Source organism: Eucyclogobius newberryi, unplaced genomic scaffold, assembly GCF_026437365.1.
Source record: "Eucyclogobius newberryi isolate DKJ021-1_F unplaced genomic scaffold, fEucNew1.0.hap1 SCAF_19, whole genome shotgun sequence".
NCBI classification, from domain to species: domain Eukaryota; kingdom Metazoa; phylum Chordata; class Actinopteri; order Gobiiformes; family Gobiidae; genus Eucyclogobius; species Eucyclogobius newberryi.
This window is the reverse complement of record NW_027315823.1, coordinates 25,957,193-25,976,296: the sequence shown is the minus strand read 5'-3', so window position 1 is coordinate 25,976,296 and position 19,104 is coordinate 25,957,193. Positions and strand designations below refer to the sequence as shown.

The window sequence follows — 19,104 nt, the reverse complement described above, 5'->3', positions numbered from 1 at the left end:
GCCTTTGAACACGTTTGAGAATCTGTGCTGTCCAAACATACCAAGAGACAAAGAGGTCCATAAATACAGTGATGCAGCTCTCTCAGATATACACAATCCTTTTAAAGCACCTGTTAAAACTTCACCTGGGACTGCTTGTACTAACCTCACATATACATTCACTTCCTGAAGGGTCATTCTGCCTCCCTCCCACTCAAAACAGAGCAGGAATGGACAGAAACACTCCACTGAACCACATAACACTCATTTGTTAGTCATGTTTTAATTTTTATATTTTTTTGCATTTTCGCCAAGCCTGATCCACCGAGAATCCACATTGACGTACTAATTCCTATGTAGCGCTAATCAGAAATGTGTCTCCTTAACAGGATGCTGCTGGGATGACAGTTTGTTGCTTGGATAATATGTAGATTGTATTGAAAGAAAGGGAGGAAAAACACATGCTGCTACTGTAGTGTATGCTTGGAGTCGGATATTCACTTTGAGGCATATACTGTATAATAATCATTGAATAAATAATGAGACGGAGCATCGCAGTGTGTTGCCCGATGTCTGAATGGATGCGGACTTGCAACGCGCATCTCCCAAACCTCATCAATTCTCCAAACAATTTTACATTTACATCGTGAATAGATTAGCGCACACACACACACACACACACTCGCACGCACGCACACACACACACACACACGCACACACACGCACGCACACACACACACACAGACACACACACACACACACGCACACTCGCACGCACACTCGCACGCACACACACACACACACGCACACACACAGACACACACACACACAGACACACACACACTCGCACACACACACTAACGCTAATTTTCCCCGTGTATCTCAGTGCCTTCCTACACACTTGCCATCAAATGTTAGTTTCCATAGCAACAGGCGTACAAACCACAACAGGCTTTTGGACGACAACACCGATCACTTTCTCTATCATCCGCAACAGCACCAAAAATACTGTACTTACAAAATACAACAGGTCATTTATCTGATGTAAGTCTTCACAAATAGACCCAAGATTTAGAAAAGAGTTTGAGGATGGACAAGTGCAGTGGCCGGGTTAGCTGAGTCCTTATTCTTTGAAGTCGTGGGGCCACACAACAGATGGATGTGACCAGTGACAGCAAAACACAAGTTTGTTAATTGAAGTTGGAAATGTGAAACAGCTATCTGGGGTCAGGAAGTTAAGGCAAGAGGCACATGCAAAATCTCCTCTCAAGTAGTGCTGTTTTAAAGTTTATAACAAAGTAGCTTGGTTTTAAGTCTAAATATGTGTGATGAATGGTTATGGCTGAGGTTTGGGTGGTCAGTTTGGTCAGCACTTGCTTAATGTAAATGTTTTATAAATCCATTTTAGCAACATGAAGCAAACAGATAGCTAAAGGGCTCAATATGTCAATAGGTTTTCATGTGTTCACCCTCTAATTGCGTTCACCCTGCGACGAGCTGGTCCCTGTCCAGGATGTACCCCGCCTAAGGCCCAAAGTCAGTGGGATAGGCTCCAGTCACCCGCGACCCCGAACGGGAAAAAGCGGTAGAAAATGAATGAAAATGAATGAATGAATAATATATGATATAGTGGTTGTAATTTACAAAACATAACATTTACAACTTCACACATATGCAATGGTCACATAGCGTTGTTCTACCTCCAACAGGCATCTAGACACACACTCTAAGGTGGGTTGAGTGTCTTGCCCAAGGATACAATCTGCGGGAACTGGGATTAAACCGACAACCTGTGGCCCAGAGGCTCCACATCTGCCAACCCTGCTTTTGTCTGGAGCACATAACGGAACCTTTAACTCTGCTATATCCCACTTCTGCACACTGCAAATCAAAACCTCTATTCACACTGTGTCTTTGTCACAACTAATATTTATTTCATATTATGCAAAAATTTGACATTCATGAGTTCTCAAGTCATACACATAGGGTTAAAAAGTTTGCAGTATTCTTCAAAAATAAAACACATAAATTAAAATCTGTTGTGTGCTATGATGAAATTGCGCTTTGAAGAGGCTAAGATTCTCAGTGCTGCAATTTTGAATACGAAGTCAATGGACCAATGCCTATTACTTTACTATACGATCAATATTGCATTTTACATTGAACAAAATGTAAAATGGTAATCAAATTATATTCTAATTTAAGTACCATAAAAAAGTATTTTATTAAGCATAGCTCTCTGTGCTTTGGATTACAAATATTCAGTATTTCACACTGAGCTGTTTTGTAGTAAACTTATTTAATTATTATTTTACTTATTCACTTAAACCATTGGATATGAACAGATCTACTTATGTAAAATAATTACAATTTCCTCTGTACAATTTTCTTTGAGAGTACACGCTGCTCTGTCTCGGATGGTCATAAGTGTGAAAGTAAAAACCTAACACAGGCTTTGCCAATGGAGAGTGTGATATACAGTCTGAACCAGCCAATTACTGAGCTATAGACAAGAACAATAAAACTATTTGGTATTTTTAGTGATGGTCAGCACTAAGAGACATGGCATGCTGGGACTTTGCCAAGTCCCTTTAAACATTGTTTAATCTTTTTTTCACTGTCGCCACTCGAGGCAACTGCTGGTGCTGCTGTTTTGGGCGTTACAAAAATAAATTGAATTGAATTGAATTAAGGCTTTTGTCAGATCCAAAAGTACTTCAAACCTTAATTACATAATGCTCAATATATTATTCAGTCTTTATAAGTTGGTCAACTTCTGAAAATTATGAAAGAATATGAAAGTTTTGTGGAGCGTTGAAGCAACATTTGTGTAATGTTAAAAGAGAGCAGGGGTTACAGCAATGAGACATGCAACAAAGGCCAGATTACATTTAACAAAAAAAAAGAGAATTGGCAATTTAAGAGACTCCTTACAACTTGTATGTTGTGTGTAACAACACTAAATTCTAAAGTTATTTGTATTTTCCAAAGCAAAAAAATCAAACGGTTTGTTAGATTTTTTCGATGTTTCTCAATGGTTTATTGAAAAACATCGACGGTAACAAAAAGCATTGACAAATTCAAACATAAGGACGGGCCTTGTAAGGACAGTGAATGTGACATGTGACACGTCCAAAATAAAAGTCACAACTTGGATTCAACTAAGCAAATACAGTAGGTCCTCTCCTCCTGCTGCAGCTGATGATATTTCAGCTGCAACACAGTATTTAAATCCGACTGATGCAGTGAGCGGCTTCTCATTTCTGAAACAACCATGTGGAAAGACAAATCCCGTGGTCATGGAAAAGATCAAATCATTGGCATCAAACAGAGAAAAGATTTCAGGAGAAGCAGAAACTGATGTACTGCAGATCTGAACCAGTGAAAGTCTTTGGTATGAGCTGAGATAAAATAATGGAACACTGGATGGTAATAAATCTTGTAATATTGCAGAAACTTGTAATCAAAACTTAAGGCGGTCCAACTAAATATTAGAGCGTGACCCCCTGTTCTGTGGTGACATTTTTTGGGGACCAGCAGCAGCGTACATGGGAATGATATTACATGATTTTATTATTGTGATGTCATTTGCTGTTGATCGTTCTTTGCAGTTGCGAATAAAGGCAGATATCGTGGCTAATTGTTACAACAAAAGTGCAGAGCAACTTAAACACTGACTGTTGAGGCTGTGCAGAGGATAAAAACTCTAAGAATGAAACAGATAAAATTTGAGCAGTGGAAGCAAAACTCTTATCAGTAAATAAATGATAAGCTCCGCCTCTTCATAATTTTTATTTGCATGTTTTTATTGTAGAAACGTGGCATTTCAGAACCATATGTGTCAGTTAGAGTCTTAATTTTTCAAATAATCGTACATCGTAAAGTACATGGATGTTGGCGGGGATACGGGGTGGGTGTAAACAGAAATGCAGGACAATACAAGATTAACTCAAACATGCAAGAATCAAAATACAACTGTGAGTAAACTAATGATGAGGAAATGGTTAAAACCTCATTAAAGTAGATTTAGCATAATATGTCCCTTTTAAATATCCCAAACCAAATATTATAAAAGCCATTGTTATGCAGCCTGACATCAACAGTTAAATTGTTATACATGTAAAACAAATTAGGCCATATTGCAATTCCGACATGCAAACAAAAAATGCTCTTTTGTTCTTTCACTGCCTCATTTAGCCTCCACAGCATCTTCTCACAAGCAGATAAGTCCAGATATTTTGTGTGATTTTGTAGGGTTACTACTTACAATTGTTCATTTTAGAGGAAAAATCCTGACTTGTACCTTATTATTATTGCTTTTTGAAATGCATGTGTATATTTTGGTAGTTTTTTGGCAGTGAGAACTATGCTGACTATACTATATCCGTCTCCAGTTCCACTTTTCACCTGAAGAGACATGAACAGTGACTCAGTATTTCTCTGAAAGTGTCAAAGTCAGTGTCACCCTAAAATACAGTTGTCTAAATCAGTACACTGCAACGGCAACAGCAACGGGTCAACTAATAGAGAAACAGGATTTTGTGAAGCAGATGTTTAAACAGTTCACAAACACATTTATCACGAGGGCAAAGTCACTCATCAGCATGAAATCCCCCCAACAGTTTGTTCATTCAATTGGACTGATTACCATTGTAAGACAAAAGTTATGTTTGTGGGTCGCTCACTAACTAAACGATTCCCATTCAGTGTGCAAATTGTAATTGTGTCCTTGGGCAAGGCACTTTGCACATTGTTTCCCCTGCAGTCTCCCTGGTGCTGGTTTGTGACAGGCATTTGCCTTTTCATAATCATCAACTAGTGACTTATAACAAGCAACTAAAAGTGTTTTATTTATATTCTGTAACATCACAAACTAAGTCATCACTAATGTCATGCAAAATATTTTAAAGAATGGAACAAATTAACTGAAAGTACTGAATCATAATACACAAAATATATATGTTTTTTTTGTACTTAACAAACCTGCATGTTCATTACATGCGTAATGAGAAAGATGTGTTATAGTCAGTTCATACATTTTGAATTCACAAAACTGCTCTGCTGTTTCACAACAAGATGGAGAAAAGACATTCTTAACAAGTACAGTAGCTGTGTGTGAGCCATGGCCTTGTGTCGTCTAAAACGTTTTCATTGCTCTGCAAATTTGAGTGTTTCGCCTTTGAATGTAATAATTATCCCATCTGTGAAAATATTCACCGACACAGGAACAAACACAACACTTGTGTCCATCTGCGACCCCCTCTGCCACACTCCCAGAGACACGACGCAATGTTTCCAAGAGCGCACAGCGACTGACTCCTATTCATCCACAGAAGAGAACAGGCTCAAGGATACGGACAGAAACATTCACACGCTGCTGTCAGGAACGACATGCACAGTTTTAAGAATAAGACTTTTAAGAATGAAAGAAAATTAAAACAACATAAACTTGTGAAAATGATTGGTGGATTTATTACAGGTTCATTACAGTGCATTGCTTTCATTAAAATTGAATTAAATCGTTTAATTTAGCTTTGATCCCAGACACCACAATGGAAATGGAAGCTTGATTCACTCCACGTTTATTTTCTGATACTTGGAGTTTGTGGTCCTTGGCCTTTTTGTGTAATAGTTTACAGGTTCAAGGAGAGGCAGATTACATTCACAGTCTTCAATGCAGTGAAGACATCAGCACAAACAATGACGTTTTTGAAGGTGGAGAAGAGTTTGAAGAATGAAGAATGTTACATAAACAGGAAATGAATGGTTGATTCCAAACTCAAACACATGAAACTATTCTTTAATATTGCAGAAATCACAAGACATATTTAAAAGGTGCTATCTAAAAGGATTATCTTATCTTATCTTATCTTAAAATGTGTTGAATGAAATTCATTCCACTCAAGATTCTTTATTTTTCATCATTGAATTAATAAAATAAATCTCTTGGTCTTGAATAATATATATATATATTATATTATATATCCATCCATTTTCTACCGCTTGTTCCCTTTCGGGGTCGCGGGTGACTGGAGCCTATCCCAGTGACTTCGGGCCTTAGGCGGGGTACACCCTGGACAGTGGCCAACTTGTCGCAGGGCCAACACAGAGACATAGACATTACAGACAATTATTCACGCTCACATTCATTCACTAGGGCCAATTTAGAGTCACCAATTTTTACCTAACACATGCATGTGTTTGGACGGTGGGAGGAGCCGGAGAACCCGGAGAGAACCCACGGTAACACCGGGAGAACATGCAGACTCCATCCAGAGAGATCATGTGATGTTGGTCTGGTCCGGGAATCGAACCCACGATCTCCTTCTTGGGAGGCAAGAGTGCTAACCGCCTAATAATAATAATAATATTTAATTTGACACAGTTAAAGGTGTTCCAAATATGTAACACTTCAGGTGAAATGTTTGCCACTTGATTTTCCCCATGGTGTTATTGCTTTGTCTGGAATATTTCACAGCAGGAGACAAGTAAGGGATCAAACCCTCCACCAAAAAGTCACACAGTGCAACTTTAAGGCAAGACACTACAGGTGAACAGGAAAAAAATCTTTGTGCAGGGTTTATTTGTAAAAATATAAGAAAAATATATCACAAGTTATTTAAATCCGGCTTTGAAGTAGATGTTAACAAATTCTTCTCTAGTTGTGTGTGTAGGTGCAGCTTTAAGAGCTGATTGTGTTAATCCAGACTAAACCAAAGAGCCACTGTTTTTATTCTGTAGACCCAACACTGCATTCCAAACAGCTGCATGTGTATTATGTTCTCCTACTTTAAACCAGTGGAGGCGTGATGATGGGTCGGGTGAGGCCCACACTGAGCCCAGGGCAGCGCTCACAGCTTCAGGCGGTTTCACATCAGCTGCTGCACTGCACAAATCCTCAGGCCGACTCTGACGGGCCGCTGCGGCTACAGTGCAAAGTCATCACTTTGACTTTCCCTCATAACAGAAAAACACTTAAGGTAGTTTTATCTTTACTCATGCAAAACCTAAATAAACATTTCTAAGTCTGAAACTGTGTGAGCTGTTTTTTTTAACTGAATTGAATTAGCTATAGCATCATTTTATTCCATTCAATTCTTCCTTTAATGTTGTAAAGCTTATTTACTTATAACAGGCTGATGATGGTGACCAGGAAAAACAAATCCTTGATTGGAGTAATTAGAACAGCGATGTCCAAATTATATCCTGGGGACCAAATGTGGCCCACACAATTTTCTTTTTTTTCTTTTTTACAAGGCCAATAACAAACATTGCATTGTGATACAGATCTAAAATAAGAGAGTTTATTGAATGTAGTTCTGTACAAGCATACTTTCCTCAGAAAGGTAAAAGAGACACTGTGACACTGGGATAATACGCTGCAGAAATCTATTTTTGTTATTGCCCAGTTCGTCATTGCTGACGCAGCAGCTGCCGTGTGAGGTTTGTTCGTTCATACTTTGCTACCAAAGCCTTCTTCATAGAACTCAGTATATAATAGAAGTCTAAAATATTCATAAACATAGTACACATTTGGAAGACAACAAAAGGAATTTTAGACCAGACTCCTCGAGTTGTGCAGCAGGAGCGCACTTCCCTCGACTCGGGACTCACTGCTCTATGTAGTTTGACAGGCAAAAGAGAGAGTTGAAAGTAATGAGAACCAATACAGTCAAACTTGTAAATGAGAGTTTGGACTGAGGGGACTTGTTCATTTATTCATGATTGCTAAATCACAGATCATTGAGCTTTCAAAACGGCACTATTTTTACTGCTTTACCTTTAGTTCATAACAAACCTGTGCATGTACAACTTTTCATTAGGTTGAAATTCGTCTGTGCTATTTGTAACAAATCATTAAATTATTCAAACTGTGTGAGAACTGTAAACCTGCCAGAGATTTACATGTGTTTGTAACCCATTCATATATTTACGGATTTGAACGTATGCCAAAAATATTCGAGGATACGCAACCGAATCGATAAACTGATCTTGATGAATAATCCACATTTATCAAAGACTATTTGTAATTGGGCCAAAACCCTGTGAGTTCCCCACTTTCTACAACAACAAAAGTAAAACCCATGTTATTCAATCCAGTTGTATAATCAATGCATTCAACCATCTGCATATTCTCCTCAAAGCCTGTAACTTAAGCAGGGAAGAGAGCGCTGCTGTCGCTTTGAAAGAAAAATTACTTTCAGATAAAAACAAACAAACAAATGCATTACATACATTGTAATCTAATCTAATCACCATCAGCAGCATTTAGCTGCTTTTGTTTTGTTTTTTTGACTGATCATAATTAAAGCTGAAGACATAAATTATTGCATTGCAGTGAAATAAGCATTCATTAAAATATCACAGACAAAACATTCCCCTTTGAAGTTATACATATACAGTACTCTAAAAAGTTCTTTGTAGAAAAAAAACCCCATCACAATAACAACAAATATCAGTGCATTTACAATCTTAGGTTTCCCGGGATTTCATTGAACTGGAATCATGAATGAACGGCTCTTGCAGCAGAGGAACATTTTCCTTGTTGAAATGATTAGTGTCTGTGGATCCTCAGTGCAGCACAGCTCAGTGTGGCTGCAGTGAGGACGCCCTCTAATGGCGGACAGCTCTGGTTTATGTAAGATCAACAGTTGCTTGTTTAAAATATATTATACTATACCATTCCAAAAATATATACAACCCAGACATTATGACAACACTAATAATGGAATTGTTCAATTTTTGGAAGGTTTCCAACAATGCTTCTGCAAAGCTAGACTAACAATGGGCCAAGTGAACAGTTGCTCAGTATTAGTAGTAACAGTATTTTTATGTTACACCAAGTTGTGAAGTTAACTTCTGCGCTAAAAAAATGCCTCAATTTCAGAACCTGGATCTGCGAGCAAACAGTGAGTCTAGACAGGAGAGTTGATAATGGCACTTGTTCAATAAAATATATGATAAATGATCAGTGACCAATTAAACCTTCTACATAATGTTATTATTATAATGTAGAGCAATAAAGTACAGTATTATAGTGGTCCCTACTTTTTACTTTTTCAATCCTTCTGGAAGTCTGAGGATCTTCGGGAGGTTACTATTGTAGTGTAATAACTTATGTTATATCAAGAATTTTCATTTCAAAATGCTGGCCACATACATATCTATTTACACAATTTGACACACAATACATTCATTTTGTCCATTTTACCATTTGAAAGTTGTCGTAGAACCAAAGTTCTGGATTCAGATTAATCTGAAGGAACTCCCATAGTGTTTTTGGCACATAAAAGCATTAAGGTCCTTGCACCATTGGTTGTTTTTATATTTTAGAATATCATAACATCATGTACTAAGATGGGAGCAGTACAGTATATTCTACAATGTGGTGTTTCCATAAGAAATATAAAAAATAAAAAAAACACATACAACCTTATCGTTTATGTAGTGCTAAGGTGCATTATTCTGAATTTCTATCTATCTACACCACATCATGATTAATGCCCCCATCTGAATGAAAGGTGCAATATGTAATCTTTCTGGTGGAGGGGCCGCCTCCTGCTTGTCTTGTTCTACTACAGACCTATTCAACTTAAAGCCCTCCAAACATTCTGATTAGGGATTAGGGCGTTAGGGATATTTTGTGCATTGGCCCTCTGAAAGATCCAGCCCTCAGGAAAATAACGTTTATTAAATTACATTTTTCATTGCCAAAAACATACTTGGTGACGTCACCTGCTTGTTCCCATGGAGACAAAAAGTGCTAAAAGTCAACAAGTTTTTGGACACTTCCCCAGAAACAGTACTTAATGAGCCTCTTAATGTGCGTTGAGAAGGAGTCGTTCCAGTCTTCAGTCTTCACTTGGACTGTGCCTGTCTGAATCCCTGTCTGAATCCTCCTCCAGTTCGTCAGCAGAGTCTGGCATGGGTGGGTACGGTCTGGGCTGGTCCAGGTTGACATATGTGACCTTCAGATTGATGTAGTGCTCCCCCTCCAGGCCAGAGAGGATCTGCTGCACCTCCCACACCAGGCTGTGGAAGGAGGGTCTGTGGTCGGGCTCAGGATCCCAGCACATCAACATCAGTGTGAATCTGAAAGAAAACAACAGGTATTTCAGAACACAAATGTGGTTTGATTTATTATTATAATTATTATATTATTTAGTTTAAAGCTAATTTCCCTTCACAATATTATCATATCATAATTGCGCTTTAACTCTCTGTCCAACCTAAGTAAAATGCATTGGACATATTAAAAATACCCCCCAAAAAAGTGTTAAAAAAGCATTTTAAATACTAATTGGAATGTCAAGATTATTAGATTAATCAATAATGGAGAGTATTCTGGTCTCAATATAATCATAGACAACATACTCATTGTGGACATTTTAAGAGCCAAAATCAAGCTTTTTTTTAACTTCAATATAATGTTAAAAAGTACACCTAAAAGTACTCTCTATAGTCACGTGTTAGTAAATGGGATTTGACTCTTCTGAAGCCACCAGAAGAGACTGGTTATAAAAAGAGACCACACTGGGCTGGCTAGATTCTCTCTCCATCACTTGGCAAACATTTCTCACTTTTATCTTGTATCTCATTGATTTCTAGAGCTAACAGCAGTTTCTATTGCACAGTCCCCCAGGCACAGACACGGAGCAAAACAAAAGCAATATATTCTCACAGTCCATCAGGGCAGAACTGAGGCTGCGGGAGCCTGCGTCCCTTTAACAAGTAATGAGTGATGTCATAGGGGTCCACGCCTGAATATGGACTAGCTCCTCTGGTCAGCAGCTCCCACATCAGGACGCCATACGACCACTGCAACGCAAGAACATACGTCATACACGTAAACAACAGCGGTACGGGCGATGGAAGAGTAACTGCACTCACCACATCAGACTTGGTGGTAAACTTCTGTGTTTGGAGGCTTTCGATGGCCATCCACTTCACCGGTAACTTGACCCTCTTGTGGTCCTGGATGCTGTAATACTCTTTGTCATAGATGTCTCTCGCCATTCCAAAGTCAGCCACTTTTACTGTGAAGGTTTCATCCAGCCTGGGGGGTTGGTCAGTTGAACGTTATATTATTAATAACAATCCATTTACCACATTTTTAGTTTGTTTTGGTTTTCAGTGATTCATTTTTTAACAAGACAAGGCACAGTTACATACAAGATGCTTGTACCAGATTCTAGTTTTGGGAGCCAATTTCCATCTGCAGCAGTCCTATCATTTTGTTGTGTTTCAGTGAACTCTAATTAAACATGTTACGGATGCCATAAGTAGGACTCAAAAGATGTAATATTTAGTTTTTTTTAAATACTTTTGGCAATGCTTTGTTTTATCATTTGAACCATTAAAACACATGGGTTTTAAATTTTGAAACCCATGTGTTTGATGATATAATATGCCATTGTTAATTAATTTACCTGTGTTTAATGATATAATATGCCATTGTTAATTAATGTACCTGTGTTTAATGATATAATATGCCATTGTTAATTAATTTACCTGTGTTTAATGATATAATATGCCATCGTTAATTAATTTACCGTTTCTACTTGCAAGTCCTCAATCTGTAAGCCAAGCATATTATTGTAAATCTAAAATGTATTTGATTTCATTGGAAGTGCCTTAGTTCTCTGAGTGACGCAAAGTGCTATTCAAATAATAAGTAGTGCAGAAATATGAGGCACTGACTTAAAATAATCATAATGATGTCCTAATAAATATTTTTTGCAATACAAATAATGATTGATTGATTGATTGATTGATTGACTCACATGCAGTTTCGTGCAGCCAGGTCTCTGTGAACAAACTTCTTTTGGGCCAAATACTCCATGCCTTTTGCCACCTGTAGTCCAAATCCTATAAGATCTTTCACTGTGGGATTCTGTAGAGCAAAATGACGAGTCACTGTGAGTTGACAATGTTTATCTGCAAAAACGTACAGTCACCATTACAGAGCCAATCCAATTCTCACCCTTTTCTCTGAGCGGATGAAGTGGCGCACATCTCCGTGTTTCATATACGGCAGCACCACCAGGGGGAGCCCTTCTTTAGGCAGCATAATGCCCAGCAGAGATAAAATGTTAGGGTGATGAAACGCTTTCATTATTATTCCTTCTCGTAAGAACTGGTCCACTTCTCTGGGATCTGAAATTCCTTATCAGATGACACATAACTTTATTCAGACAAAGTGAATACTATCATATGGTTTTGTTAACTTGGATACATACTGTTGAGGGATTTAACTGCACAGTGGGTCTCCTGAATGTTGCTGTCAATCAAGTATCCATGATAGACTGTGCCAAAGTGTCCTCAGGTTCAAAAACACAGTGAAACATAATCTGATTATCTATGCATTAAGAAGACTGATTATCTAAACACCGGCCTAATGTTGTATCTTAAGTACCAAATGTGATGCATTGTCAACTTTAATGTATTTTGAGCCACAGCAGCTTTGTATTGGACTAAATTTGTTGTGACCACAAACATGTATTACAAGATAGTGTTTCTACATTTGTACATTCACTGACTGAACTGAAAACCATCTGAAAGGTTTTTGATTAATTCTGACAGAATAGACGGAGGGTCTGCTTGTCTCCATAGAGATTGCTTTGCTTTGGTCATTGCTTTGCCTAGAATGTTCCACAGTAGGGCATTAAACATATCCATCTCCATGGAAACAAGCAAGGAATGCCACAAGGACAAGTTACAGGTCAGATCTGTGGAGAGGCGACCTCATTCACAGTGCGTTTTTTCAAGATATTTTTGAGCAACTAAAACATCTGTAATTGATTAAATGGCACCTCAAGGTAGGAGATAAATATTACAAAAGCATCACATCACAATTGTTATTTTGGAGAGAGAAACGTTATAATCAAAACTATTCAAAATGACAGAAAAAAGAGCTTATCAAAAAGAAAATGAACAGAAACAACTAGTGCGATCTTTCAAACAAGGGCATAATTTGATATTTTTGCACTTTTGTGGTTTAATTTAAAGGTCCATTCACATTGTATGACATTTACAGGCACATTTAGCACATTCCAGAAGCATTGGTGAAATGATATACAATAAGCTTAAGAGCCTACCTTTGCCGATGATCTGGTCGATCTCCACTCTGAGCATCTCCGCGGGAATGAGCACGTCTTTGACCTCCTCCAGCAGCTCCGAGCTCAGGCTGACTATGGAGATGTTGTCCCGGGGCATCAGGGGAACGGCCATGTGGTCGTAGCTGGCAGCGTATAATAAGCCCTGGAATGCCATGCCTGAGCCAGACGTCTGACTGGACAGATCTACTGCAGCACAGGGAAGAACAGACACAGGGGAGGCATTTATGCTTAAGAAAAATACACCACATTCCTACAAATAAAAGGATCATAACAAGAGCGGTGCCTAAAATAATATGAAGAAAGTGGAAAAAGTTGACTTGTTGGTATATTTATAGACGACATGTTGATGACTTTTTACCATTCAAAGCAAATAATATTCCTTTTTGAATCGTACTTTGAAACGTCAACATGACACATTCAACAAATCACTCTGAAACCCATAGATGTAAACTTGCACATAAGTATAGGGACGTCAGGATTATTAGGTTAATCGATAATCGTGATTATTTAGGTCACAAAATAAGTGACAAGAATGAAAAGAATAATAATTATAAATCAAACTATAGTCCAAGTTAACATTGGAAAGTTCAATTTTGTAAAGCTGGTCACAAATTCGAGGAATAGTAATGCGACAAAAGGAGTGAAAGAAAATAAAGATGTCATTATTGTTTGGTCTCACTAATCGTGAATAATTAAAATTGATTTATTATTATTTTCTCACAATAATTCTAACACTAATATTGGACATAGTGACAGTCCTAATGTATACTTACCTATTTTCCCCCCAAATATTGTCACTATATTTTGATTGACAATGGGAGGGTGGGTGCACTGTTGTTTAAAGTGTATTAAGAATCACTGCTTGAAGAGTTTGTAACAGAGTAATTAAACCATACATTGTTAGTGTTACCAAATGACGAGATTATACAGAAACGACTTAATCTATTGTCATCTGTCGTGGAGAAATCATAATTTGTGTCCATTCGGCTCCAAAATAATATTGTCTACATACTGTATAGTTTGTTTTGAATGACAAAATACACTGACTGAATTATTTCTGAAATGTCTAATTCAGTCAAAGCATGTAAAGCCTAGTAATATAGTATGGTGTATTTTACCATTGAGTATATTATTCCCAGTGTGTTGATATTTATATGAATTTGAATGATTAGTAATTGGTTAGCCCATGAATTGTTAGGGATACCAAAGGTCGATATCACAAAGAAACTTCTACCTCGTCTGTAGTCACCTGCTGGGGAGATATCAAAATGACTATCCATCCGACTGCGAGAAATCATTGTGGACAAGCGATTCTCGATATTAGCTGCAATTACACAAATGCAAACCAATTAGAACACATCCAAACACTTAAGGCAAACCAATCCCACAATGAACAATCAACCTTACCTCTCTTTTTTTTCCTCAAATGGACCATGACAGACAATGCGAGAGCGGCTCCTAAGACTGAAGCAGCGATTATTCCCAGAACGACTCCAGCGATCACGATGATGTTGTCGCCGTCATTGAAAAGCACAGTCCCCACGTCAAACACCTCTCCATTCACTATTACCTTCAGCAGCAAAAAGAAAAGTTTAACGGGTTTTGGTTTAGACAATTAACTAGATAATGAATAAAACAAAAGGTATATATTCAGTACGGTTAAGACACTGTTTAAAAATATAAATCAAGACAGAATTAAAGAGAAGCCTAATACTATATTACATCATTCACAAGGACCACAAAACATGCAGAATGTTCATAGTTGTTAAAGGGGCTTTTCTGGTGAAGGGTCCCACACCTGATTGTCTCTAATGTTTATATTCCACAATATGGCAATGTATCTATCTCCATGGGGACAAGCATTTGACGCTACCAGGCCAAGTTACAGGTCCGATCTGTGGAGACGCGTGTGTTTCAAGGTTCTTTTGAGCAGTACAATTAAAACGTTTGATGTCATATTGTGGAACTTTGCAGGCAAATCAATAACATCCCTATGGAGACAAGCAGGCAGATAAACCTCCAGAAACGTTACATAGTGCACCTTTAACTTCATGAGTTACACAATGTTGATACGTTTCAACACATTTAAAGCTGGGGTTCTTGACGTTTTTTTGTAAATGAGTGAATTTTGTCTTTTTCCCCAAAGATTATAATGTAAAATGCAGCACTTGTGACAAAATGAGACCATCTAATAATAAAACCTTTCATTTCAAAGGAAATAAGAGCCAAAAGCAGCGCTATGATTGGCTGCGCTTGGGTGGTCCACTCCAGCTTCACTTCTCCATCTGAAAAAGCTGTTCTAAAGGTGTGTGTTGCCTAAAAATGTATACATGTGGCTACAAATGGTGTGTGAGTTCTAGGGATAAGTAAGAATTAAATACCCACATCGTCCTTTTGCGGTCTGAAAAAGGTTTTAAATATTCAATTGTATTTCATTTGATTTTAATAAATCTTGCGACATTAATTCCTTTCTGTTTCATTCATATTGAACATATTGTATGTTGTTAGTAGATGTGTTCACCTTGACTGGCAGCCCTTCAGTGGGAACGACCACTCCTTTGGGGATTCTGCAGGTAAGCTCATTGGACAGAACCTGAACGTTACAGTCCACTCCTCCAATCGTCATGACGATCTTCATACAGGTGTTCAGTTTGTGGTACTACAAAGTGATGAAAGTAATATTTGGTTAAACAAGACAATTATATTCAGATTTTTCAGACATTTGGATTGAGATATTCAGAAATAGTCCATGTATGAGGTGTCACAAACTGATTATCTTATTATAATTTCCCATGTGCAGTATGATTTACAGCTTTTGAATAAAGATGGTTGCAATTAGCTGCAATTAGTCTGCCATTATATAAATTACATAATTCCCTCTGCAAAAGAGATCACATGCATTTCAAACCGGTTTGGCAGGTTTTTACATGAGAAAACCTACCAAAGGTTTTCTCTTTGTCTCTTACTTTTCTCTTCTCTACGTTTCACAATAAAGTTGCTTACTTTTATACTAAAGGCTTAAAATCTTAGTATTTAGATGTCAGTTAATCATTTAAGATGTACAGTGCAATAGTCTACTTGATTTGGCTTCCAGTCCGACATTCTGATGACATAGCATTCTAAAGGGTCTATAAAACACAAGATAGAGATGTTTAATGCCATACTGTGGAACATTCTAGGCAAAGCAATGACATCTGCATGTTCTAACCAGTACAAGTTTTCAAATGTTTGCACGTCTGACAAAGAAGTGGCTGATATCTAAACAAGTTTGTTCACATTAGGCAAAAGGGAGGGAGTTACAAAGTATGAAAGTAGCTTATTCTTCCACTTCTCTTTAGATGTTTTAAGGCGGTTGGTATCCATAAAGTGCATTATCGCCACCTACTGTAGTTGTATGTCTTCAATGTATGTGTTTTACGCTATACAGTAAAAAAAAGAGAGAGCACATCATTTGAATGATGTGCCCCTATGTAATATGCAGGTGATTATAGTTCTCAGTTTACATTTACCAGTGTAGAAATTGTACACTTCTTGGAGTACTTTTCTGACTGTACCTTTCTTTACTCCTACTTGAGATGAGTAATGTTTTTATTGAAGTAACAGTACACTAACTTGAGTAAAATGTGTTCCTCCTCCGACTGTGAATAAATCTACAAGTGATTAAAGCTTTATGTTGACAGTATGAAATGATTTGAACATTGGTGTCTTGGTTAATGTATTGTTGTGCCTGACATACATGGCGAAAGGCAAGTGGCATTGCAGAGATTATGACGGTGCTCTAGTTTGGACGTGTGTGTACGTACATGCAGTGAAACCTCTGTCTCTCCAGGTTTGAGCAATAACACTTTGTCATCGTTCTCGAAGGGGATGACTTTGGCGTCGGGGTGATAGTCGAAGCGCCCGCTCCACAGGTCACTCTTCCCGTCCATGTGAATAGACAGACGTCCGGAATCCGACTTATCCTGGACCAAATCCTCAGGAAACACTGGAGCACTGCACTCCATATGAGAGGCGTTCACTGGACCACTGCAGACCTGAAAACACATGTGCAATAAGATTTGATATTCCTTTATTGTCCACACATGGGGAAATTTCATTGTTGCAACGCAGGTAGATACAGAAGAAAAGAACAGATCACTTAAAGGAAAACACTCTCAATAGAAGATCTCTTATAAACAAAAACTCCTATAGACAAAACCTCCCATTTCCCAACAAGGGATGGAGGGGGAAAATAATAAAATATAATATATACAATAAAATAAAAAACAGCTAGCGTAAGACAAGATGATAATAATAATAAATATAGCCGCAATCGGCAATGATCGGCCCTCGCTACGCCGCCGCCACGCCGCAAGAGGAGGGGGCGCTAACGCGCCCCAATTGTCCATTTATTACGCCTACTGCTGAATCTGTGACACTGTCACATCTTCTCCCCTTTTTTTTTACCATCAAAAAGCAATTTTATTTTGAATTCTTGGCAAAATGTGCAGCTTTGCCGCACAGACACCGTGACTCTTTGAATAAAAATGTGGATAACTTTTGATGGTCCTGAAGATGAGTCTCACCAAATTTCAGGTTAAACGGGCTAACGCCCTGAGGGGGAGGAGTTTGTGAAAGTCTAAAGTGTAAACATGTTCTGGCGATTTCCCTATTGGAATAACGTGGGAGGTTTCGGTCATCGTTACGGCAACGCCATAACAATTATGACATGGGTCATTGACTTTTTTGATGGGGCCAAAATTGAGTTGTGTGTCAAATTTCATAAAATTTCGCAAAACTAAACATTTGACCTCCATATAAAATCTGTAGGGGGCGCTGTGGCGCCAAATTAATTTATTTCACTTCAAGTAGGTTTAGGGCAAAGAGTTTAACAACTGATTCTAATTTGACGCAATTCAGACTTTATCTGCGCAAACGGCAGAAATGTTAAATTTGGGAGATTTCTGAAATTCTTGCTACAGTTTGCGGCTTCGCCGCACAGAGACCGTGACAGGTATCAATGTAATTTGGATAACTTTTGATGTCCCACTCCTCAGTAGCATTTTCACCAAATTTCAGCTTTTTAGGGCCAACGCCCTGGGAGGAGTTCGTAAAAGTACGACGTTTGGAAAAACTCCGAAGTCATGTTTAGCCATTTTTGAAGCAATATGGCCGACATTTGGTTGGGCGGACGGCGTTGCCGTAATAATATTTTTTACTTCTCTGTCACCATCTACCTCTGCGCCAAATTTCATGATTCTGACGCGCCAATTTTTTTTATTTTAGAAAAGGGAAATAGCCAGAATGTAGAGAGGAACGATTTTTAGAGGTGTGCAAATTTTTGTGACTTTTCGTCAATGTTCACTGGGTGAAAAATAGGGGGGTTGGTCCCGAGAAGAAAGAAGAAAGAAGAAGAAAGAATAATATTCCGATGCGAAAACAATGTTTCCCATTTTTCAAATATCATAAATTATACATTTTCGGAAAGCGCTCGCACTTTCCTACCTCATGGTGTGGGTCCCTGGTCACTGACGGGTACTTTCGTTAATTTTGAGTGGGCTCCGCCCACTTTGTGTTTTTGGCCCTCTATACAGTAATAATGTTAAATTTTTGCATTACATGCTTATATGCACGGAACATGCAAGAGATGGGGAACGTATTCGTGAGCTACTTAGCGCAAATGAGTGCTTTATATGGGGATGACGACCGTGAAATGTAAAGTGCTCGTTTAGTGCGCACTTTTGCACCGGCTTCGCCCGTTTACAACGGTAATGTTCCATTTTCCTACTACTAATTAGTATGCACGGGGCGTGCATGAGTGAAGGAGTGCGTTAGTGAGTGTTTGGAAGTGGGCGAGCGCTTCGCGCTCGATTTCGTGCGCACTACGTGCGCACTTTCGCAGCCGTGCTTCGCACGGCCTTACGAGATTAATAGGCCTCTCGCCAGCTTGTGGCGCTCGGGCCTAATAATAATAATAATGGAAAAATAAACACTCTATACTCATCAGTTATATGCACATAGCGTGGAC

At 38.4% G+C, this 19,104-nt stretch overlaps 1 protein-coding gene across 4 annotated transcripts in view; it reads right to left on the bottom strand.

Moving 5' to 3' along the window:
• Positions 1-7,664: 7,664 nt before the first annotated feature.
• Positions 7,665-19,104, bottom strand: part of LOC140365881 (macrophage-stimulating protein receptor-like) — a 31,485-nt gene continuing 20,045 nt past the window's right edge. Inside the window, exons 11-21 of one of the 4 annotated variants that reach the window (XM_072452465.1) lie at positions 16,901-17,131; positions 15,619-15,756; positions 14,505-14,667; positions 14,332-14,421; positions 13,077-13,283; positions 12,219-12,299; positions 11,963-12,144; positions 11,763-11,872; positions 10,870-11,035; positions 10,661-10,797; positions 7,665-10,071 (exon numbers count right to left, since the gene is read on the bottom strand). In XM_072452465.1, coding sequence (XP_072308566.1) covers positions 9,831-10,071; positions 10,661-10,797; positions 10,870-11,035; positions 11,763-11,872; positions 11,963-12,144; positions 12,219-12,299; positions 13,077-13,283; positions 14,332-14,421; positions 14,505-14,667; positions 15,619-15,756; positions 16,901-17,131 — 1,746 coding nt within the window. In that variant the 3' untranslated portion in view covers positions 7,665-9,830. The remainder of the gene's footprint in view (positions 10,072-10,660; positions 10,798-10,869; positions 11,036-11,762; positions 11,873-11,962; positions 12,145-12,218; positions 12,300-13,076; positions 13,284-14,331; positions 14,422-14,504; positions 14,668-15,618; positions 15,757-16,900; positions 17,132-19,104) is intronic. The other 3 variants (XM_072452466.1, XM_072452469.1, XM_072452470.1) reach the window with 3 other exon arrangements.